This window comes from Tachysurus vachellii, chromosome 6 (genome assembly GCF_030014155.1).
Source record: "Tachysurus vachellii isolate PV-2020 chromosome 6, HZAU_Pvac_v1, whole genome shotgun sequence".
Lineage (NCBI taxonomy): Eukaryota > Metazoa > Chordata > Actinopteri > Siluriformes > Bagridae > Tachysurus > Tachysurus vachellii.
In genome coordinates this window covers 19687131-19711824 of record NC_083465.1, presented here as the reverse complement: position 1 = coordinate 19711824, position 24694 = coordinate 19687131, and the positions used below count along the sequence as shown (strand labels likewise).

The 24694-nt window shown below is 39.0% G+C and overlaps 1 protein-coding gene across 1 annotated transcript in view; it reads right to left on the bottom strand.

Moving 5' to 3' along the window:
* LOC132847463 (adhesion G protein-coupled receptor A1) overlaps window positions 1-24694 on the bottom strand; it is a 188082-nt gene that overhangs the window by 117419 nt on the left and 45969 nt on the right. Inside the window, exons 4-7 of the mRNA XM_060872760.1 lie at window positions 18440-18511; window positions 18202-18273; window positions 17880-18043; window positions 13062-13275 (exon numbers count right to left, since the gene is read on the bottom strand). Coding sequence (XP_060728743.1) covers window positions 13062-13275; window positions 17880-18043; window positions 18202-18273; window positions 18440-18511 — 522 coding nt within the window. The remainder of the gene's footprint in view (window positions 1-13061; window positions 13276-17879; window positions 18044-18201; window positions 18274-18439; window positions 18512-24694) is intronic.

Here is a 24694-nt window from a genome sequence, read left to right as displayed (position 1 = left end):
ACAGTGAGCAGTGTCCCAATGTGAAGGCAAGTTTACTTGATCAGGTAAAGTGTTAGCTACAATCAGTATAGTGAGGATGACTGCTAACCTTAATCACACGCTGAAATCTGTTGCAGGCAAACAGAAGCTAAATGATCACTAAGGACAAGAAAAAGATTTAAAAATGAAAGTTTATCTGTTGTTTACATTCAATAACAAGAGGGTCTCTAAATAAAAAACCTAACCTAGTACTTGGCTAACAGAACATTTTCAAAAAATAAATAAATAAATAAATTAGTAAAAAATATAAAATGTATATTTCATGAGTGCAAAGATCATTTTAAATTAACATGGTTTTCTAATTCTAAGACTGTGTAAGCTGAAACCAAAGACATTACTTTTTGGATTTCTTTTTTTTGATTCAACAACTGGGATTGGTGAATGTGAACCTTGAGAAAGTAGACGCTTATTTTTAAATACACGACTGTGTCATTTTCCACAATCTACTCGCAGTTGATGACATAACCATACTTTGTGTCAAAATGATTAGATCAATTAAGTAACTTTGCTTTCAATTTAGTAAATATTTAGTTCAATAAAAAATAAGATATAATTCTATGTTTTGTATTTTCAAATAGTTTTACTAAAATATTTAGTATTACAGTTCTTAGAGTAGACCTTGAGTTGAAAAGGGATACTAACAACTTGGCTAATATTTTATATATGCTACAGATGATGTAGATAAATTTGAGTTTAAACCCTTGTCTAAATCATATACCAAACCTTCTATTCTTTGGCTACCTGAAAGAATTAAAATAATATTGTAATTATGCCACACACAATGGGAAACCTTGGCGGTATTGTACATCTGAAAAGATAGCAGGAGAACCAATTCAGCCTTAGCCTGAAGGTCTACACTTAATTAGTAAGGGGCTGAGGTGAATATTGCTACAACTCACAGCTGTGTATGACTTTCTATCACCTCAGGTAACTGCTCATCTATAATAAAGCATGGACTTCTAATTACCAGATGGACTTCTGATTAGCAGAACAAACTGTACCAAAATGCATATTTTTTATTCTTTTATTCTTGTGCATACACATATCTCTCTCTCTGTCTGTCTGTCTGTCTGTCTGTCTGTCTGTCTGTCTGTCCGTCTGTCTGTCTGTCTGTCTGTCTCTCTCTCTGTCTGACTGTCTCTTTCTCTCTCTCTGTCTGTCTCTCTCTCTGTCTGTCTGTCTGTCTCTCTCTCTGTCTGTCTGTCTGTCTGTCTCTCTCTCTCTCTCACACACAAAGAAAATTTTAATTATTTCTCTATATTCTGATTACTGTCTCATTTATGAACACCTTCTTCTGTTTTAGCAAGGCACAGGAGATGGACAGCACTAACCACAATAAGCCAAACGACACTCTAACAAGCCAATTAAGACCTCGGTCTCCATGGAAACCTACATAGACAAAGCATCAGGGAAGAATCTGATGGATAACAAGTGAGTGAGTGAGTGAGGATAAGAGAAAAGGGGATAAAAATGGGAGATAAAACGTACTGTCTTTCAAGAATGCCTTTTCCTCTGCTCTATTCTCATATTCTACGTCAAGTTAGAATGATTAAAAACTGAGAGATTAGTGGTGATGCGGTCTAAAACTCTACAGGCTTTCAGGGCTTTGAGTAATGAGGTATGATTCACACTCCGCGGCTGCTCTCCCAGCTATCGCTTACCGGCTCTTTAGCCTCACGCCATTACTCAGCATGGGCGCCCGGCTACACAACGCACCGGCTATTAGTTATTAGCCATGCTGGATGCCATGTCTGTCTGGATCCCTAGAGCTCAAGCAGGGATGTAGAAAAGATATATAGGAAGGGAACATAAACTTACATGTGTGGTAAGTAAATAATTAATGCCATGAGCAGCTTCACTATATATATATATATATATATATATATATATATATATATATATATATATATATATATAAAATAAATGCTAAAATAAATATTTGCTAATGTACTAACGGTAAAATATGTGTAGCTACTGCTGTATGTAACTGAAATCATTATCAGCTTCCTGTAGCATGCACAAACACATACACACATACACAAATGATCAGTATCTTCAACGCAAAATACAAAAGGCCAAAAATACAAACTGGCCCTTTTAACATGCTGCTTTCAAGCTAAAAAGATCTGCATTTTACAGCATGGCATTTAAAGAGACAATTCAATAGGCACAGTAGATAAAGTCATGCTTTATTTTCCTACATTTACAGCACAGTGCAGAAGTCTTAAGCTGGTTTCAGACTGCAATTTCAACAGTCTTTTAAGATTAGCGGGACACAACCTAACGTACGGACAGAGGGCATGCACGGACAGATTTTAGCATTATTAAAAGTTTCCACATATACTTGTATGTCAGATCATCCAGTCTTTAGTAGTTGACATACCAACAATGTATGTAAAAAAAATTACATTTATGGAATTTGACTTACATTATTATCTGATTTTATACTACTTAGCAACTGAGGGTTAAGGGACTTGCTCTAGGGTCCAGCACTGGCAGCTTGGTGGACCAGAGAGTCAGGCTTGCAACCTTCCGAGCAGTAGTCCAACACCTTAGCCACCAGGCTACCACCCCCCAACCCCCAGGGGTCCTGATCTCTCAGATACAGTCACAAAGTGTTTCAAGGAGATCTGTAAGCAAGTTGTTCCAAGCATTTGCCACAGTTCTTACACACATTTGGCTCTCATCTGCACCTGTCAATGCAGGAAAAGGCACAGACAGCATGAATGTTTTATTCAAAAGATGTTATTACTAAAGATTGGACTTTTTTTAGGACTCTCTAACTTTCAGCTACACAAATGCACAAACAACACATATGACAAAATTAAATTAGGGTGCATAAGCATGAAAGCATACTATTATAGTTATATGAAATGCCTGCACTAATGTTTAAATGCAGCCTAAATAAGTGTTGTGTATATGCCTGATAGTTATACACTTAAATTAAAATAAAGCAAAGCAACTGAAGGAAACCCGGTCCAAAGACATGCATGGTAGGTTGATTGGCATCTCTGGAAAATTGTCCGTAGTGCGTGAGTGAATGAGAGTGTGTGTGTATGTGTGTGTGTGTGTGTGTGTGTGTGTGTGTGTGTGTGTGTGTGTGTGTGTGTGTGTGTGTGTGTGTGTGTGTGTGTGTGTGCGTGCCCTGCGATGGGTTGGCACTTCGTCCAGGGTGTATCCTGCCTTGATGCCCGATGACGCCTGAGATAGGGACAGGCTCCCCGTGACCCGAGGTAGTTTGGATAAGCGGTAGAAAATGAATGAATGAATATTATATGCAGATTAAAAGAAATGACAATAATAATTGTTGTGTGGTAAGGAGAGGGTTATGATAGGCATAAATAATATTCCAAAACAAAATTCAAAATCTTGCTGTCATTTCTTGTGGACATTTTTGTCCCAATGTGCTACATGGAAAAACATATGGAAATTGGATAGCTGCCAAAACGTGTAAGCCCATTTAATAACAAGATCCAGAGAGGATTGTGTCTTTTAAATGATCAAAATACCACTTGTCCTTTTTGCATGTCTGTCTTAATGAATATGCCATTTGGGGCGTTTTTACCAAAAGCTAAAAACCGAAGCTGGCTTGTCTATGCAAATGGATTCATTTAAAGCTGCAATGTGATTTACAATCACTTCAGAAGCGATGACTGCATGTGCAAATTAGTACATTTGAAAAGTAGGTATTTAAGGAAGCCTTCTTCAGTGATTTCAAGACAAAATTATACAATTACCAAAGTCTTAATAATGAGAATATTTATCAAGAGCATGCCTAATCAGAAAGTTTGTCTGAATGTTTACTTAGTATTAATGTAGTAAAGCTAAGTAAAGATTGTTTCCTCTATAATCACCCTATGTTTTCGCCAACAGTATTTAAAATTAGTCATTCAAAAGGTTCTTATTCACACATACACTACTAAGATAATGCATGCTTGTGACTAGACACTTTTATTTTGTTATTCTACAGCACTGTTGTGTTCTCGAATCAGACTTGCTGGATGTCGTTGATTATTGTTCACACAGCTCTGCCAAGACTCTCCCCGTGTTTCCTGTGGGTACTTTAGTCCTCCAACTCCTGTCCAAATGCATGATTTGTAGTTTGATGGGCATCTATAAATTGTCCATAGTGTGTGAATATTTGAGTAAGCTTGTGCAATCATGTGTCATCTAGAATGTCTCTGAGTCCTCTGGTGACAGAAACCCAGAAACGCAGATGCATGACACAAACAGGGACTAGAGTAAAAGGTTGTTATTTAGTTCATAGGCAGAAAAAACAGTCCACAAAGAGAGAGTTCAGACTGTATGCAAACTGACAAAAAGTCCAACAATGACAGGCATGCACAGAGAAGGAAAGTTCAAACAACATGCAAATTATCAAATAAGTGCAGCAATGGCAGGCATTCACAGCAACAGAAAGTTTATGTGATGAGCAACTAAACAGATGTTCACTGCAATGACAGAAAAGACAGTAACAGATTGAGCAGGCAAGCAAACCACAGTGGTACAAATACAGTACAATAGTTTCTGGCAAGTCAATTTTAAAGGAAGGTCCCTGGTAGAGAGCCAAACCTTCTGGCCGATACAGTAAGGTGTTGCTTTGTTACACTTGCAGTTGTCCCACCTGGCGTAGCTCCAGGAGCTTTTGATCAATGTGAAGTAACAGGGTTCCCACTCTTTTTCAGAGATCATTTTCCAGGACATTTCAAATTTAGGAAAAAAAGACAAGGATCACAGATTCACGGCCTAAAGTAGTATGTTCTTCTCTCCAGAAGTCTTAAAAACAACGTACGCTTTATGGCTATTACTTAACTATAAAATTAGAAAAACACCAGATACCCACACACAGAGCTCTTTCAAACGAGTCATTCAAAATACGTATTCATTTAGGAATAAAGAAAATGACAGTATTTATGATGATATTCACTTTCACGAACCATTCGTTAATAAATGCCTACTCAAAGAAACGCCATTGTATGTTGCTAAAAAGGAAGTGACAGGAGTGATCCTATGGTTAGTGAAGGATAGAAAGGAAGTCACTTAACTTCTTGTTTAGTGAACTGTTGCAAAAATCAATATCACATTTGCAAACGTGTTTTTAAATTTATATAAGTAAACCTATTATAGGTTACCAGCCTTCGCCTTACTGTATATGTTTACAACACTAGTCTGTGCTGCACTTTGAGCATGCAAATAATTGTTCAATGTATGCTTCACTGTGCATCCCGTCAGTAGAATATCTAATTTTGACTTCTTACAGTATATCGCCCATAAAACAGGTTTCGGGGACTGTGTGGATGGATTACTTTTAAAGACAATTTGTCATGTGAATGAAATTTCAACAATTATAAAATAAAAAGACCGCACATATTAATACCCTTTCCTTTCTCAGGCCAATGCCGTCATGCATGCTTTAGTTTGCTGTGCATTCCCCTTGCACATGATATTCAGATTAACAAGGTTGATATAACATGCTTACCCGTCACCATTTGCTGAAAACATTCGAGCACTTAAACCATTCCTAGCACCTGAAACCGCCAACACAAGACAGCGTCATCCGTCACAGCGAGATTAAACAGCATAACAAAAAAACGTCAAAACTCAGCGTCCCTGAACAGAGCGCTTTCTGTTACTAACGTTAATTGTTTCGACCAGTTGTAAACTGTTCTTTAAATGATCAAGAACATTTATAATAATAATTTAATAATTAAGATAATAAAGTAAATAAAAATAAATAAAAATAAAATAATAATTTTCCAGGACAACAAGATTTTTTCCAGGACAATTTATGTTTTCTCTCATTTTCCATGTGTTTTCCAGTACTGGAACATTGGTCATTAATTTTCCAGGATTTCCAGGTTTTCCAGGACGCGTGGGAACCCTGAGTAAGCACTCCTCCAAGTGCGACAACATCACTTGATGAATGACAGGGCAGACAGTACAGAAGACTCCAGCTCTTGGCTGGTGAAGAGTGGGATTGGTATCTATAGACTGCCTGAAAGGGTGAAAGGCCTGTGGAGGCAGACAGCATAGAACTGTGGGTATATTTGACAAACAAAGTTTGCTAACCAGGAGGTGGGGTCCTCAGCACAGTAGTTGCAGAGTCCGGTTTCAAGTTCCTGGTTGAACCTCTCCACCTGGCTGTTAGTGTGGGGGTAAAAACACAAGGTTGACAGAGACTCCCAAAGGTTGGCAAAAATCTCTCAAAGACAACTACTGGGTTGTCAGCAAAGAGTAGTTTCCCCACTGAGCAGTTCTATATTGCAGGCAGGTAGACGGTAGCTTTTTTAACCTCCTTCTCGAGGTTAAGGCACAGGACATGGACCAGGTTTAAGGACAGAAGGATGTGCTAAACAAAAAGGCTCCTCTTTGGCAAGGGAAAACTGGTAGGCCAATGGGTTTGACATGGTTATTTCTGGATGGTAGGACAGGTAGAAGCTGAATCGGCTAAAGAAGAGTGTCCAGCGAGACTGACGGGGATTCAGTCTTTTTTCACACCCTAACCAGTGGTGGCACTCCTCCAGGACTAACTTAATGGCAAACAACTTACATTCCCCAGTGGATTAGTTGCATTTGGCTGGGTTGAGGCAGCTGGAAAAGATGGTGCAAAAGTGCAGGCAATTGTCCTTAGGGGCCCACTGGAAAAGGAGGTGCCCAACCCAGATTCCAAAGCATCGACTTCCACAACAAACTAGAGGGCTGGGTCAGGTAGGGTCAGGCAGGGCCAGAATTGAAGCGGTCAAGAACAGATCCTTGAGACAAAGGAAGGACTACTAGCCCTTTGGTCCAGATGACCAGGAGAAGGTGCACTGTGAGGAGGTGAGTTGCTGGAGGGGAACTGCCATGGAGCTGTATCCCCTGATGAATTTCCGATAGAAGTTAGAATAGCAAAGTAAGTGCTAGAGTTCTTTGCAGGACTCAGGACAGGGCCAATTCTTGATGGCTTTGTTGTGGGTCAGGTCCATCTACATGCATCTAGCTGAGAGTTTGCATCCCAGGAATGAGGTTGAATACAGGTTGGGTGCAGGATGTGGCCATTTAAGGTGCAGGATCAGAAAGGCAGAAGAAAGGGACTTAGTCTCTAGACACAGCTGCCTGGTCAGCTCCTCATCCAAGAATTCAGCATCAATCCCCAAGTTAATGAAGGCCACTAGTTTGAGTTCCCATTGGTCCCATTGGCCAAACATTCAGTAGGGGTTTGGAGGAGACTGACATGGTACAGCTCACCATGGGCTCCTCCTTCAGCAAAAGACTGGCCTTTTGCCAAATAGATGTTGACAAAATATCCAGATCCTCAACTGGCACAATCTGCCAGCAACACATCTTTCTCTCTCTCTGCATCAGTAAGCCTGTCTCAGCTGATATGCATTGGCTCCAGAGCTGTTAGTGCTGGTGGTGGCAATGGTAGAGGCAGGGCAAAACTGGAGAGATGGGGTTGTCATTATGTTCATGCCGATGGTGTTCCCTGATTTAATGATCAATGTGTGTGGCCAGGCTGATAACGTCATCCAGGTTGTCTGGGAGCTCTCAATCAGCAAGTTCATCTTTGAGCTGCTACTATCCTGAAGTCCACAGCATACTCGGGTCTAGGCAGGTTCCCTGCGCCATTTCAAAGAGCAAAATCTTGTAAAGCTACCAGTGCAAGGCCTCCAAAGAGGCACAGGTAGCCGAATGTCTTTCCCGCTCATGCCTTTGCCTAAACTAAACAGATGATCACAGCAATGGCAGACAAAAAACAAAGAACAGTTTGAGCAGGCAGGCAAATCATTCATTTTCTACCGCTTATCCGAACTACCTTGGGTCACGGGGAGCCTGTGCCTATCTCAGGCGTCATCGGGCATCAAGGCAGGATACACCCTGGACGGAGTGCCGACCCATCGCAGGGCACACACACACACACACACACACTCTCATTCACTCACACAATCACACACTACGGTCAATTTTCCAGAGATGCCAATCAACCTACCATGCATGTCTTTGGACTGGGGGAGGAATCCGGAGTACCCGGAGGAAACCCCCGAGGCATGGGGAGAACATGCAAACTCCACACACAAGGTGGAGGCGGGAATCGAACCCCGACCCTGGAGGTGTGAGGCGAACGTGCTAACCACTAAGCCACCGTGCCCCAGCAGGCAAATCACAGCAGTACAAATACAGACTCTGTGATGGACTCGTGACAACCTGTTAACAATGTATAAATTGGTGGCAAATATTCAGGCACGGGGATGGGGTGGGAAAAAATCTGTGACAAAGGGGAATCCAGAATCGTGATTGTTTCAGATAAGATAAGATCTTATCTGTGATAAGGACAATTTATCACAACAAGAGCTCTTTCAAGGATGTTCCTCAAAATAACATACAAATATTTGATAAAAAAAAAAAGAATATCAAAAAAAAAAAAAGCTTTAAAATTGTAATATATGTAAAACTGCTGTAATATAACAATTTGGGTGGTGCTTTTATTTAATAAATAAATAAAGCCATATTTTCTTCTGCATTTGGTTGTATCCTAACATCCTGTTGTGGATTTTTTTTCTATACAAGCATGCACTGTGCTGTTTTAATCCTGACTTAATATCATATTTTAAAATCTTTTTGTCTCATTGCATTTAAAACATGAGTTTCATTTGCAGTTTACTTTTCCCAAAGTGTCTCTGACATCCACCTTCCTCCTTGTGATTACTGTGTCATTATGTAATTCTTCACTGTGAATCACCTACAGTACATGTTACTCAGTAACCATGCTTGATTAATACTTGTCAATTGGGATTAAATACACACAAGGCGTGTATTAAATTAGAGCTTTTGGAGTACACTTGCTAAGACTGTCAGGCTTGTTAAAAAGCGCAAACAATGCAAGCAAAGCAACGCAAGTAAAACCTATACTAAAACACTTGTCACACTGATAGAAGCTTGAAGTTGTCATAAACATTTTAGCAAAAAATACCACTCCTTGCATGTGCAAATTTTTAGATTGCGTGTAACATGGACATGACCTGAGCTTTTGAATAGTTATAAACAGTTCATTCAGGACTGAACATGTGGCAGTGGGAATCAGCTAGCATGTACTTGTGTGTATATTCTTGGCTGTGGCTTATGATTAAGTGGGCCAGTGTTTTGGTTGGCAGCTTGGGCAGACTGGCTAGTCTGTGGTGGAAAGGAGAGTAGTTCGTGACACCCCACCTCCTCATCTAGTGGGATCTCCCTGCTGCCAAGTGCAACACTACAGCATGAAATCCATGTGGGGAAAAAAGGCCTGAGAACGGCAGTGCAAGGACTTAATTGCGCATCTTAATAAGAAGCAGAGTGACAAGAAATCCATCACATGCCTGCAGAAACTGAAAAAAAGACAAAATATCTCACCATTCACTGGAAGATTAGACATGTGGAACATGAGAGACTCCTTCTAAGGTGCTAAGGTGAATACAAAATCAAACAATAAATCAAAACAAGTAAGGCAGAAAAAATGCACAATGGCTTTAGAGAATGTTCATTTCTGATCTCTGTATATCTCTTTTTAAAACTTGAGGATCCACAGTTTTTTCTGCTCTCTGCAGAATAGATAGAACGACTCATGGATATACAGTATGTAACAGAGAAGGCATTCAGTGATATTAAAACAAAAAAGAAACTTGCAGGGGACATGCCATGTATGCAAAGGCCAGTGTTTTTAAACAAACTGACAAACATAATGTCTGCAAATCGACAGCAATGTATGGAATTGAACGATCAATTAATTGTGCAAAAGGAATTCTTCTACCTGAAAGTAAACCTGCAAAAATTGTGCCCCTCTCCTAAACAAAACAAGCCCAGAATCCATTCTGGAAGTCGACTGAATTATTCTTGCCAAGTGTGAAATTGCCTGTTTAGCCTATTTAGTTCAACTCTGTTAGAATATGCACTGCTTTTCATGGCACTAAAAAGAAGCTTCGAAGTGTACAGCCTGGATGAGAATAAGCTGTAATAAACACAGACAAACACGGTGAAGAAGTGCAAGAATCAGGATGTTCATATTCTCAGGAGAGCACACTGAGTCAGTCACTGTGTCCTGTTTGACACTGAGATTTCCCAATGCCATACAGCCATCATCACTCACAGTAAAGGGACCACACGGCTCGCAATGACGAGGGCAAACAACGACAGCATAAAAGCAAGCATCCTCCTGGGTGGTTTATGAAGGCTGCAGCTTTCGGCATGCGCTATGAAAACTGCGAGCAAAGCGTTCTAGCCGTGTTGACACAGGAAACATATTTCTGTCAGCACTCCATCAATATTTATAGGCCAGCTCACACCAAAGGGAGAGGCAGTTAAACTAATCAACAGCACAGCACTGCTTTCTCACACACTAACAAGCACATACATAAACACACACATACAACTGAGCAGATGTGCATTCTGTGGGTGTGTTTCAACGCATTTTGCACTGGCCAGTGAAGAAAAATAAAAGCAAGAAGGAGAGCTGATTATTAGCGTAAGGTGTAGCAGATACTAGCTACAATATCACCAAAGATAAAATGATGGCCAAGACTAGCATGCCTCAGAAAGGACATTCACAACTGGCATTTTGCCAATTTATATTTATCCTGCCCTTCCTAATCACTAGCAAGGGTAATGATCATGAAAAGTATAAAGAAAAGCTGGGATAAGTCTGAGATAGGTCTGAAATAGACATAAATTAATTTAGACTACATGAGAATATATACAGTAATACTACTCTTGTGAAGGCATAAGCATGACTGAATGCATAAATCAGCGGCAGTATATTCCTTATTTGCTTGGGTGTAAGCCAGCATTTAACTTTTTTTCATCCAGTTGATATTTGCATGTCTAGAATTAAAAGCAAACTCAATAGAGTGGGTAGTGCTAAGAATTCAGTATTTTCAAGTAAAGCTTGAAGTTCTGTCATATACCTTACCTACTTATTTATGTAGACATATTTGTCAGAAGAAATCAATATATACAGCATAATGTATAGAATTAAAAAAAACATAAATAATAAGACAAATCACTAAATGTATTGCCATCAATGAGATCATTGAGATGAGATCGCAACTGTTGTTCTAGAGAAAGAGTTCTACAACTAAACGTTGCAATGGTCCAGTTAAACAACACGACTGAATGGGGTCAACCTTAAATACTTAACCACTGGAGTTACCTTTAAATGCTTAACCACTAATGATTTGTTAGCGCTATGAATAAGATGATTCAAAGTGGTTTCATAGTGTCGCTTTACAGGATGTTACCAGTTTTGATCAGAGTCACTTCTGATTTTATTTTGTAATAAAATCAGAAGAAATGTGTGTGACTGCATTAAGGGAGGTTTGGCGAATCACAGCTCCTAGATTAAATTACGCCGCTACGCACGCTCTACGGAGAAGCTCAGGCACGCGCAGCGTGCACGCGCAGTCAGAGCTGGAGGCGTTTATCTATAACGTTAATCGGCGGAAAGCCGCAAAGACGGCGACCAAAAGCAGTGAAATTTCACTATTTTTATTACCAGAGTTGTAGCACAAACAAAATATTAATGCAAACAATCCATTCAATACTAAATAAAAATAACATTTATTGATTTGGTCTTTGTCTTGTGAATATTTTTTATTAATGACTGCATTCATTGGACACACTGTTTGTAGAGAATGCACACATACATGAACTGATTTGAATGAAGACAGGCTTCATTACATCATGCATAACATTTTGGTGTCCACATTTGCCACTTAATAATACCATAACTTTTGGCTTACTATGTAGTCATATAATATATAATATAAAACTCTTCTTGTTTTAAATTCTCACTGAGATTCTCACAAAGATGAAATCCTAGAACTGCCCCTGCTCTTACTGTATGCCTACCGAAAATTACTGAAATTTAAATTTTTACTTTTACTTCAAATACTTAAGTACATTAAATATCAGAAAAGGACTTTTGATACTTAAGTACAGTAAATATCAGATACTTTAAGACTTTTACTTAAGTAATATTCTAAAAGGTAACTTTCACTTCTACCAAAGTCTTTTTCTAGTACGATACTTGTACTTTTACTCAAGTGTTGCTTTCTAATACTTTATACAACACTGCTTACGCATTCAGTAACTACTGCTCAGTCTTTGATACAGTACATACAGTAATGATTATTGGATGTGTGTATTATGAATACATTCAGCATATATTGTTTATGTATACACTTATGTATACACGCATATACACTTATGTACGTCGCTCTGGATAAGGGCGTCTGCCAAATGCTGTAAATGTAAATGTAAATATTGTACTAGCGCCACCATGTTGGCATTGTAATGTGACCTATTATGTCATAATAATCGCAACTGTTTTTTTTTTTGTAAACCTTCAAAAAACAGTTTTCAAAATATAGTTTAACCACAAGAAATTAAAATACTGATAGATTTTATTATTTTATTGTTTTATGAAGACTGAGAATTCTGACATGATACTACTCTATGGTAGTATAGTAAGGATATTTGGATGCAGCTTTAGACTCCCAATCAAGGATTGCTGCAACATCATGAGAATTCAGACTCATGATCTCCAGGATTACAGGACAAAAGTTTAGGTGCCCCACTGACACTTATTAAACAAGCCAGTTTTCTCAGACCCACAAGAGTAAATAAAAGGAAAATCCATTGATGGCTTTGAAAACAATCCTCATTCTGGGTCTAGGTTTGCAGATAGTCTCTGGGCAACTGAGCTACTGTATGAAAAAAGGGTCTGTCAAACGTTTACTGTCTTTGCTACATTTTCTTTTGTTAATACTTGATTATGGCCATTGAAATTTGTTGGGTCTGCTTGTAACAGCTCATGCATATAAGTGCAACCTTTAAAGTGCAGAAGAGGACAGAAAGCACATTAGTTGTAATTTTATCAGACACTTATTTCTATCACTAAAATAATGATATTAAGTCTTTAAGGGGAGTCATAACATACATGTGCTCTGTTGATCACAAAAACATACAAAAGAAGTTTCCTTATCAGAAAAATCACACAAATGCAAGACTCTTACCTGGTTATGAGGCAACAGTCATGGATTATGCTTTCCTCAACATACACTCCTCTCTCTCCATGTGTGTGTACAGGCCAGTGGTTATGGCTCCAGTTCAGAGTGACAGAGGGGTCCAGGTAGGAGGCAGTGCACTGCAGTGGGAGTCGGTCACCGTGGAAAACTAGCTGCCTCTGAAACGGGATCAGCTGAAGCAGTGGAAGCTCCAAAGGATGGTCTGTAACAGATGACAGGCTGTAACTATTGTGGTTTTAGACTGGATATAACAAGAAGTGATATACTAATATACAAATGATGAGCTTCATATATAGATTAAAGTCATGCAAATGACAAATGAACAAAAACATAATTTAGCTAAATATTAAATAATATGTCACACTCCTAGTGAGAAGCTAATCCTGAAATCACCTTACAGTAGATTACACAGATTAGAAACCTTGGAAATGGCTTTGGACAGCAATTCCAATGATCAGTTTTGCACTCAAGCAATCAGTGAAGAGTTGAAAAGTTTAACAAGAGAGACTTCATTTAATCTGGATATGCAATTGCACTTTTGACAATGTACACAATTATGGAAGCTTGTCACTGAGATGATGTTTTCCCTTTCAAGTTTGGTTGCTCTCAGGGTTTCTTCCTATCGTCTCGGGAAGTTTTTCCTTGCCACCCTCACCTCTGGCTTGCTCATTAAGGATACATATTATTATTTATTTTTAAATAAACATATACAGTGCCTTGCAAAAGTATTCATACCCACTGACATTTTGACACGTTACAACAACAAACAAAAATATATTTTATTAGGATTTTATGTGATAGACCAACACAAAGTGGGACATAATTGGAAGGAAACTGGAAGGAAAATGATAAATGGTGTCCAAATTTTTTTTACAATAAATATCTGAAAAGTGTGGTGTGCATTTGTATTCAGCCCCACTGTGTCAATACTTTGTAGAACCACCTTTCGCTGCAATTACAGCTGCAAGGCTTTTGGGGTATGTCTCTACCAGCTTTGCACATCTAGAGAGTGAAATTTTTGCCCATTCTTCTTTGCTAAATAGCTCAAGCTCAGTCAGATTGGATGGCGAGCATCTGTGAACAGCGATTTTCAAGTCTCGCCACAGATTCTCAATTGGATTTAGGTCTGGACTTTGACTGGGCCATTCTAACACATGAATATGCTTTGATCTAAACCACTTGGCTCTGGCTGTATGTTTAGGGTCATTGTCTTGCTGGAAGGTGAACCTCTGCCCCAGTCTCAAGTCTTTTGCAGACTCTAACAGGTTTTCATCTAAGATTGCCCTGTATTTGGCTCCATCCATCCTCCCATCAACTCTGACCAGCTTCCCTGTCCCTGCTGAAGAAAAGCATCCCCACAACATGATGCTGCCACCACCATGTTTCACGGTGGGGATGGTGTGTCCAGGGTCCTTCTTCCACATGGCTTCTTGCAAACTGCAAACAGGATTTCTTATGGCTTTCTTTCAACAATGGCTTTCTTCTTGCCACTCTTCCATAAAGACCAGATTTGTGGAGTGCATGACTAATAGTTGTCCTGTGAACAGATTCTCCCACCTGAGCTGTGGATCTCTGCAGCTCCTCCAGAGTTACCATGGGCCTCTTGGCTGCTTCTTTGATTAATGCTCTCCTTGCACGGTCTTGTCAGTTTAGGTGGACGGCCGTCTCTTGGTAGGCTTGCGGTTGTGCAATACTCTTTCCATTTCCGGATGATGGATTGTATAATGCTCCATGAGATGTTATATTAATTGGGATATTAATTTATAACCTAACCCTGCTTTAAACTTCTCCACAACTTTATCCCTGACCTGTCTGGTGTGTTTTTTGGTCTTCATGATGCTGTTTGTTCACTAATGTTCTCTAACACACTTCTGAGGGCTTCACAGAACAGCTGTATTTATACTGAGATTAAATGACACACAGGTGCACTCTATTTACTAATTAGGTGACTTCTGAAGGCAGTTTGTTTCACTGGATTTTAGTTAGGGGTATCAGAGTAAAGGGGGCTGAATACAAATGCACACCACACTTTTCAGATATTTATTTGTAAAAAACAATTTGGACACCATTTAGAATTTTCATTCCACTTCACAATTATGTGCCACTTTCTTTCGATCTATTTCATAAAATCTCAATAAAATTCATTTTTCTTTGTGGTTGTAACATGTCAAAATGTGGAAAAGTTCAGTGGGTATGAATACTTTTGCAAAGCACTGTATAGTACAGTAAGTCAGTAAGTACAGTAAGTCTATTTTTTTTTTTTGCAAGCAGTAGGTTCATCATAACTTTTTTACAGGTTATGTCCGCAAGGGGATGCCTCTAACAGGGTAAAAATCCTGGCAGAAATGCAGGGATAGCAAACATAATTTATTAACAAAATAACCCAGTAATATGACAGGAAACTGGACAGAACATAACTAGAAACTCAAAACTACTGACTGGAGGCACCAAACAGAAAAACACAAACTCGAAGACAAGGATTCTGCGCCACATAGCCCAACGCGGAAGAGCCATATCTAGGAAACAATAGACACACAAGGGACAGGTGTGCAGGTGTGCTAGTTCAGTAAAGTCATGGTTACATGTTAAGAATGTAATAAAGAGGTTCTCTGGCTATGAGATGACATGTGGATTACACCACTGTCCCTTGTGTGTTCACTAGCATAATTCTTCTTTGCTATTTGGAGCCTCATACTGTATGCTACTATGAAGCACAAAGATGAAGCTTCTTAATGCCAGAAACCCCACACACTGGCTTTAACCTTCTCACCCAGAGACACTTGGCCTCCATGAGAAGCTCCATCTTTTATGTTCTATTACGCTAATGTAATGCTTGGACGACACTCCATGTCTCGGCAAATGATACAGTGGTTTTGGATTTGATTGGTTTCCGCTCAAGTGCTCCAGGGTTCAGAAACACATTGTGAATGTGTAGTTAAGTGTTTTTTTACATTTGGCCCAAGCTATACTTTGACCCTACAACATTGCCTACAATTAGGAAATTACCATAATCTTTAACACTTTTGCCTTAATATAATACAAAATCCTGTACTGGAAACACAAAATAGACAGGACGGAGATAGACACGTGGCTTTTCTTGGCTGGTGCTCCCTTATCATTGTGGGAGAAAAGAAATAGAAAAAAGCTAGAGAGCTACCTTCCTCTCCTGTCAAAAGCTAGATGTGTATCATGCAATGACTGTGTTTTAGAGAACTATGATGTGATATTAAATACTGATTTTATGTAACAAGGTTTTTTGAAAAATTTCAAATTAGCAGCCTGCATGAAATGGTTGTAGAGCTAACTTGCACATGTAGCTCATCCCTGTCCACTACAGCAAGCAAACATGTTTAGAATGACCTTGAAAGTGCTATTACAATAGGACTTGGACTGAATAGCTTGGCAGGAGCATAAATACTAGTTTACATGAGGCTGCTGCAGCAGATCTGGTCTAGCAGCCAGGTGGTGTGCAACAGGCCAAGAGGTTGAACATTACTGCTCTAATCCTGTAATGGATGAAGTGAGCTGGAAAAGAGACAGAATGGATTTGTACTGCTAATTCCAACTATGCTAGCATGCAAACACCCTGCCATACAGCTCTGAATACAGTACTCTAAAGCATATGCAGAGGCTACAGCATATTTTAACAAAAGCAAGCAAATCCAAAATTGTAACTCTCAACTGTATATAAAATTTGTGCTGCCAACTGTATTTTTAAAAAATGTGCCGGCATTGACATCAAATACGCTGTCTGTCCTGCTCAGCGGGGTTCACTTGAAAAATAAATGCAGTATCTGACAGCTGATAGACACCCGATTTTGTCTTAAATTGATTTTTTTTTGTTATTTTGAATCAAATTACAAATAACTCCAACTTTTACACATAGTGTAATGCATGGTTTATCTTTGATGTGTGGCTTCTGTGCATGAGTTCATGTGTGTGGCATTGTTCACATTCTCGCTTAGGTATCTTATATACATATATATGATTAAAATTGAAATCCATCATGGACATCCAGTCCCCACTCAATTACTTCAGATGCCAAAGATTAAAAATGAACTCCTCCTAATTCACACACAGAGTAAGGCCTGGTATATATTTGATGCTTGACTTTGGTGTGCAAGTGCAGAGACAGTGTGTGTGGCATTGTTAACATACTCGATTAGGTATCTTATGTATGGACATCTGAGGGATTATAGCAAAATCCATCATGGCCATCAAGTCCCAACCCAATTACTTCAGAAGCCAAATATTACAAATTAACTCCTCCTACTTTCACACACAGAGTAAGACCTGGTTTACGGTTGATGAATAGCTTTTGCTTTCCTAGGTATCTTAAGTATAAACAAATGAGGGATCCACAAGACAGCTTATTAAAACCAAAACATCTCTGTTCATCTGGTTTCCGAGTCAAATTGTAAACTGTTGATGTACAGGAAAAAATATAAATAAACTGTTGGTTTCTTCCATGCTTGATGACCTTACATTCCAATAGCTGGAAGACCAAATAGAGTTTTAGAGAGTTAACTCTCTAGAATCATGCATAAGTATAAGACCTGAACTGCACTTTATTTGGTTTCTTCATTTGTGTAGAGCTCTGAGAAGTGTCACTCCAAACAACTAGAGGATATGTGCATCAGTACATGCATAAGTAGATAAAAGCAACCCAGTAACCCAGGCTTTATGTGATGGGAAAAGTCAAATGCACTTGTCTAAGTTAAGGATTTGCTCATCTGAGCTTTTTGTTAGTGATCAGTGTGAAACAATGCTGTTTGTTAGTGTATATCAATGCATGTTCTGGATTACCGCAGGTGAGCTGGTGTTCTTGGAGGCCACGGACTGGAAAGCCATGGAGGTGTGAAGGATACACACACACTGTCTCGTTTCCCACACGTACAAATCTGGCTCTGGCCCACAGCAGCATCCACTCCAACTGGCAGTCACAATACAAGTAATCTGTACTGAAGTGTCTGATCATGCACACACACACACACACACACACACACACACACACACACACACACACACACAGGTAAATGAGTAACAAGTGAATGTAATTAGTTTATCTCTTTGTAATAGTGTTATCAAGATGTTTCTAGTGGGTTGAAGTACCACTCGATAATCTTACAGGACTCTCAGTGAACTCAAGTGCATGAACAGCCCTTCAGGCAGTGTGGAAAATATGTTTCCAGATAGGTTTCTGGAAAACAAATACATACAGTAGAAACATATTAGACAAATCCATACTAAGCCTAATCAAGGCCAAATATAATTCACTACCATAATATTTTCAGGGAATTTGGTTTGAAAGAGGTCATGGTAGGAGCACAAAGCACACTGTGTGTTTCAGTAAGAACATTACTCACAGCTTCAAGAGATTGCCAAGGTCAAGAAATATCTCGGCGGAAAGGCAGCCAATGCGGTTGTTGGATAGATCCCTGCAGATATAGACACACAAAGAAAGGTCTTAAATTGACATAAATTGCCTGACGCCAAACATTTAAAAGCATCACAGTGGATAAGCCATGGCTTGTGGTTTATAAACAAGGCCTTTTTTAGGCCAGCAACTCCTGTAAAACAACAGGGATGTCTGCATGTGCCTTGTAACACTGACTCATGTTTAATAAGGTGAAGATTCTCCACAAGAGAGCGCTCTCACTAAAGTAGCTGTTGCTGTGTTGTGTACAAATTTCTTATATAGGCAAAAAAAAATCTGTTACTTTCACTGCAGTATGACAACTTTTACACATACACAAAAAAATACATCCAACTGAGCAATGATTTACTTCAGTCATTAACTAAAAAAAACCTGGCAGTTGGTGGATACTATGTTAAATTGCCACTAGGTATGAATGAGTGTATGTGTATGGTACAGTAGACTAGTCGCATCCATGGGGTAGTCCCACATTGGCTCTTTAGAGGTAAAATAAGTCCGCTAAACCCTAGCAAAACTAGATTAGTTCAACCCAGGAAAGTACTATAATTTACCCCCGGGTTCTGTTCACAACTTGTCAATAAAGATCAACATGGAAACAGACTCCTTCACATGCTGCTTGGGATTCCTCCTGCTTAGTATGTAAAGGCTGCTGAAAAATGAGCAGGAATAAATGATGAGTAAACTAATCAACTCTCCCTGATTTATAGCATGTGTTTATTACCCCAAGACATCTCCTTAGAGGAATGAGGAAAAAGAAAATCACTGCAACTTTGTGAAGGAAGATTGATGTGTTGCTCATTTGTGAATCTGCCCTGCTGTTGATGTTTGAATTAGGGTAATTAAATAATTTAGGGAAATGAAAATTATTCCTTATCTTGAACAAACCAATCAAAAACAGTCAAATAATAAGAAATGAAGTTAAAAATGTTCAGATGTAAAAATAAGCCAGTTCAGATATGTCTCTAAAGGCATTTTTGCTATTTTTAGCTGACACTGGTTGTGGTTGTATTTAAAAGCTGTTTTTCATGTGTATGTGTGACTTTAAATAGTGCACTTGGGTTTGCTTCAACTGAATTGTGGAAGCAATCTGCTTCCAGGACAAGGCGATAAATAACATAATTGGTTGAAAATTGGCTGACCTTGTCACATTTGAAGTTAAAATTGTAGAGAAAGACATGCTGTGAGGGGCCACTGTGGCCTTGTGGTTAGCATGTTTGCTTCACACCTCGAGGACTGGTTTTGTGTGTTTTCCCTGTGCTGTGGGGTTTCCTCCAGGCACTTCAGCTTCCTTTTTCCAGTCCTGTGTTTTAGGTTGATTGGCATCTACAAGTTTTGTGTGAATGGATGAGAAAATGTCTGTGAAAATGTACCCTGCTTTGTGTTAGCACCCCCTCTAGGATGTTCTCCAAGTTGTGCCCTAAGTCCCCTGGGATAGACTTCAGGTTCCTTGTGACCCTGTGTCATATAAGATGCAATATAATCCCATATGCCGTTATAGTAACCTTCACTCTTCTGGAAAGGATTTCCAGTAGATTTTGGAGCATGGCTGTGGGGATTCAGCCACAAAAGCATTATCGAGGTCAGACATTGATGTCAAATTAGGAGGTCTGTGGTGCAGTCAGCATTTTAGCTCATCCCAAAGGCGTTCAGTGTGGTTCAGACCAGGGTATGCAGGTCACTCATATCCTTCCTTACCCACCTTGCATAAACCGTATCTTTAGGGGACTTGTGCAAAAGGGCTTTGTCATGCTGGAACATCTTTGAGCCACTTAATTCCAGTGAAGGAGCTGTATAATGCTACATATAAAGACATCCTATACAACTGCATGCTTCCAACATTGTGGCAACACTTTAGGGAAGAATCACATATGGATGTGATGTTCAGGTTTTTTAGAAACATTTGGTCTAAGACATCTGTATTTGACCAAAACTTTTTTTTTTTTTGGATTATGTAACACTTTGGAACCTCAACTTTAAGAAACAATACATATATTATACAGTATATTACCAAACTAATTAACAGTGATTTTTATTTAATGTCTTAGCTTGACTTTCTGATCATAGTGAGTGGTAAGGTGCCTTGATGAATATCCTACTTTACTGAAGCTGTTTGATAGCTATGTGCCTACATATGCATAAACATCTCCATTAATAATCGGATACCTGCTGTCAAAATGTCCCTGATTCTCCTGGAGCTGAAATAAAATTTTGTGCAACCGTCTCAATTTTCACTCTGGGGTAACTAGATTTAAAATTCTAGACCTTTACTTGTGGGTGTGATACAGGCAAAAGAGAACAATGTTTCGGTTCAACATGTTTTTCGTACACTCCCTTCTGATATAATTTTAATGTTGTGGCTTATTCATTTGTTTCTAATATACAACAAAGGACTAAAAGTAGAATTTGGACTATAAGTAAAATTTAGGATTTAAGTATTTCATTTATTTCCTAGTATTAACATCTAGATGTCATAAAACCTAGAACGTAGAACCTTTGTAGAAGACCACCCAAATTTTGATGAGCAAAAGTACACATACAGTTAATTTAACATTTGGTTGACTATCCCTTGCTGTATACTTCTTTTGTGGTGCTTGTCCAGGCTTTCAGTTGTTTCTCCTTCAGTCTCCTTAGGATGTAAAATGCTGCTCAACTGAGTTACAATAAGATCTTATTATTGACTTGAACGGTCAAAAGCCTTTCACTTTTCCCCTGATAAAGTCCTTTGTTTTGTTGTCAGTATGTTTTTGGGTCATTGAGCCAAGTTCCTTAATTAAGTTAATTAAGTTAATATGAATATATTTCTCTGTAACTTAACAGACTAAATGTTCCTGTAAACTTCTGAATTCATGAGTTACATCATCAATAAAATTTAGTGAGCCTGTTCCAAAAGAAGTCATGCAAGCCTAATCCATTACACTGCCACCAACATGTTTCGCAGATAAGCTTTCATGTTTTGGATCATGAGCTTTTATGTTTTGGCCTTTACACAACTTTAGTAGAGATACAAATTGGTGCTTTTGTGACTCATCTCTAAACCTCTTATTCTTATTGCTGATAAGTGGTTTGCATCTTGTGAAATTGCCTCTGTATTTCTGCTCTTTTCTTCCTTGGACAGTGGATTGTGATACCTTCACTCCTGTCTTGTGGAGGTTTCTTTTTTTTGTCACAGCTCTCACAATGTTTCTGTCATCAACTGTTGTTTTCCTTGACTGACCTGTTCAGTGTCTGTTGCTGAGTACACCATTGTTTTTTATTTTTCAGGACAATCCAAATTGTTGTATTGGCTATACCCAGTGTGAGTGCAATCCCTCTGATTGATTTTCACACTTTTCTCAGCTTCAAAATGGCTTGCTTTTCTCCTACAGATAGCTCTTGAAACTTAACCTTGGCTTATCCTTTTACAAGAAATGCAGCCTTCACAGGAGAAACTAAAGGTTAAAATAAAGAGTAGATTTTAAACAGTCAATCTAACAGGACATGCATGGAAAAAAAGAAACTCCTGTTAGCCATTAATAATGTTCCATGATTTTTTGCTCCACTAAAATTTGCTTTATTTTATGCGCTATATCAGTTAACCAATATGCATATACATATCAAGAAATAAAAGCTGAAATTCTAAACTCTCTTCTCAAATTCATCTTTTAATCTCAAACCCAAATGTCTTCAGTTGAAAGCTCCAATAAATGAATTATACAATAGGGACTGTCAGGATTGTTTAAATATTCTCAGGCCACACATTTCATGAGCAAAGAAGCCACTTAAATGACATCAACTAGGAAAAATTTTACATTTTATTTGTATATAGTTTATTTATATAAGTGGAGAGCTTCAAAATGCAAAAATATACAACAATAATAATTTCATAAATAATCATTCTTCAGTCAACAATATGTTATAAAAGCAAGATTGAAATACAGAATCTATCTATGGATCAAAAGGAAAATGTTGTCAATGAAACAAATCTGCAAAGACAATGCACACTGCGACCCAGAATCAATTACCCAATTTGCAAACACAGAATCAATCCTGGACAATCATAAAAATACCAAATTGGAGTTTTCTGTGATTTTATCAGTATCTAAGAATAGAATATGATATCTTCACTCAGACACTCTGGTCTTTTGAGACCTCTCATCTCCATCTCGATAAGGATGCTAACCACAGCACAATCCACAGCCAGATCATCCCACTCATCCATACACATCCATACTGGCATTAAAATACACAATATAATGCAGTCCAGCATAAATACAGTGTAACTCTAATAAAACAGACCTCTCTGGACAAAGCCTACACTGTGTTGAGTGGTGGACTCGACAGCTGTTTTAGAGCTTAAGAGCAGTGACCTTTTGTTGACGACTAAGTGTATGTGCTGTGGCTGTGGTGCTGAACGTTTGCTGTATGTAATTAAAGATATGTGCAGGAGCTGAGCAGAGGGAGTGGCTCAGCCCTCAGCTGTAATCACCAGTTGGGAGCCCTTAAATTAGCTCTACACACCATTACGGCTCACATTGGCTCACACATTAGCGCAGCACAGCGGCCAGGAGCTGGCACACGCTTCTACAATTAACAGCCTAAAAGTAATCACGACTGCATTAAAACAAGCACACACACTTACTATTTATTCACTGCCATCTGTGGGTGTTAGTGTGTATGCAGGAGCAAGAAAGTGAAAGCATAAGAGATAATGAGAGTAGATGTTTAGAAAAGTCAAAGACATTGTGATAAAGGTGTACTCTCTCCTTCATTTTGTCTTAAATGCTGTAAAATAAAAGTTAAAATTCCCTGTAGTTACATCAGGGCAAATACATTTTTAAAGATTAAGCCATTTATTAATTAATTAATTTATTTTGTGGTATGCCAGTCTGAAAGATAGTGAACAACTTACAACTTAAAACTTACTTTCATTGACAGTATACTTATTTTATACTGCATACTAATTATATATTTTTGCTTTTGGAGTTATAAAAAATACTCAAATAAAATAAAATTAAATTAAATTAAAATAAAATAAGTCAAAAAAGTATAAAAACAATACAGCATATGAATGATTAGTATATGATATAGTATGACAATGTACTAATAAAATGTGGTGTGCAAAAATAACCAGTATTGTCTGGTTGGAAAAAACCAACCAATTAGAGTAAAATCATTAGGCATCTTTTTTTCACTTCACTTGACAAACAAAATTAAGGCCATATTTTAATGACTAATTTGTCTAGTCTAGGTACTGCAGATTTCGTAAAAGAACAAACACTACACCAGGTTAAGTATGCTACCCGGTTCCCTGAGAAGGGAGCGAGACGCTGCGTCAGGCCTGGGAACGCTTCTTTGAGGAAGTGTTGTCTGAAGCTCTGTGTGCATACTGTACATGGCAATTTAATGGCTCGGTAAGGACACGTGATGAAGTAATTACGCTCCAGCTAGTCCATATAAGTGCATCTAGGTCGCATTACTCCAGCTTCCATTTGTCTGAAGGAAGCACGAGTGGCATGGTCAGTGACACAGTGTAGTTCCCTTTCGAGATAACTTGACGCTGCATCAGGGCTGACGCTATGGGAACACCAATACCCACGTCGCCACACACCGGGCGATGTTGTGAGAAACCACGAGCAGCTTGGGGACAGAATATCAATAGCCCTGCAGTACTTGAGACCCTGGAATGGGGTCCAAGTCGAGGTTTTTGAACCTGATAAAGGTGTGCGGAAACGACCAGCCCGCCACAGCACAAATCTTTAAGGTGAACGCCCCTGGCTAAGGCACTGGATGAAGTGATAGTGGATCCCTAGTGGAGTGAGCACTGATGCCGAGAGGTGAGGCAAGACTGGGCACCCCGTAGGCCTGAGTAATGGCCCCCACTACCCAGTGTGTCAGGCGCTGTTTGAAAACCGGATTACCCCTGTTCCAGCTCCCAAAACAGAGAAGGGACAAGGAGTACATAAGTCCTCAATAGTTCTGTTCTGTCAACTCATGGGTTGGAAGAGAATAGGCATGTAGGGTGACTGGACAACCCGCCATACTGGGCACCTTAGGGACTATCCTGCACCCCAGGGTGGGATATGCCTTGGACATGCCAAGGGCAAATTCTAGGCAGGTGGGGCGATCAAGGATAGAGAGGCCAAGGAGGCCAAGGATAGGAGTAGAGATGTGGAGGGAGTGGAGGGAGCCCTAGTGGAGGGAGCCC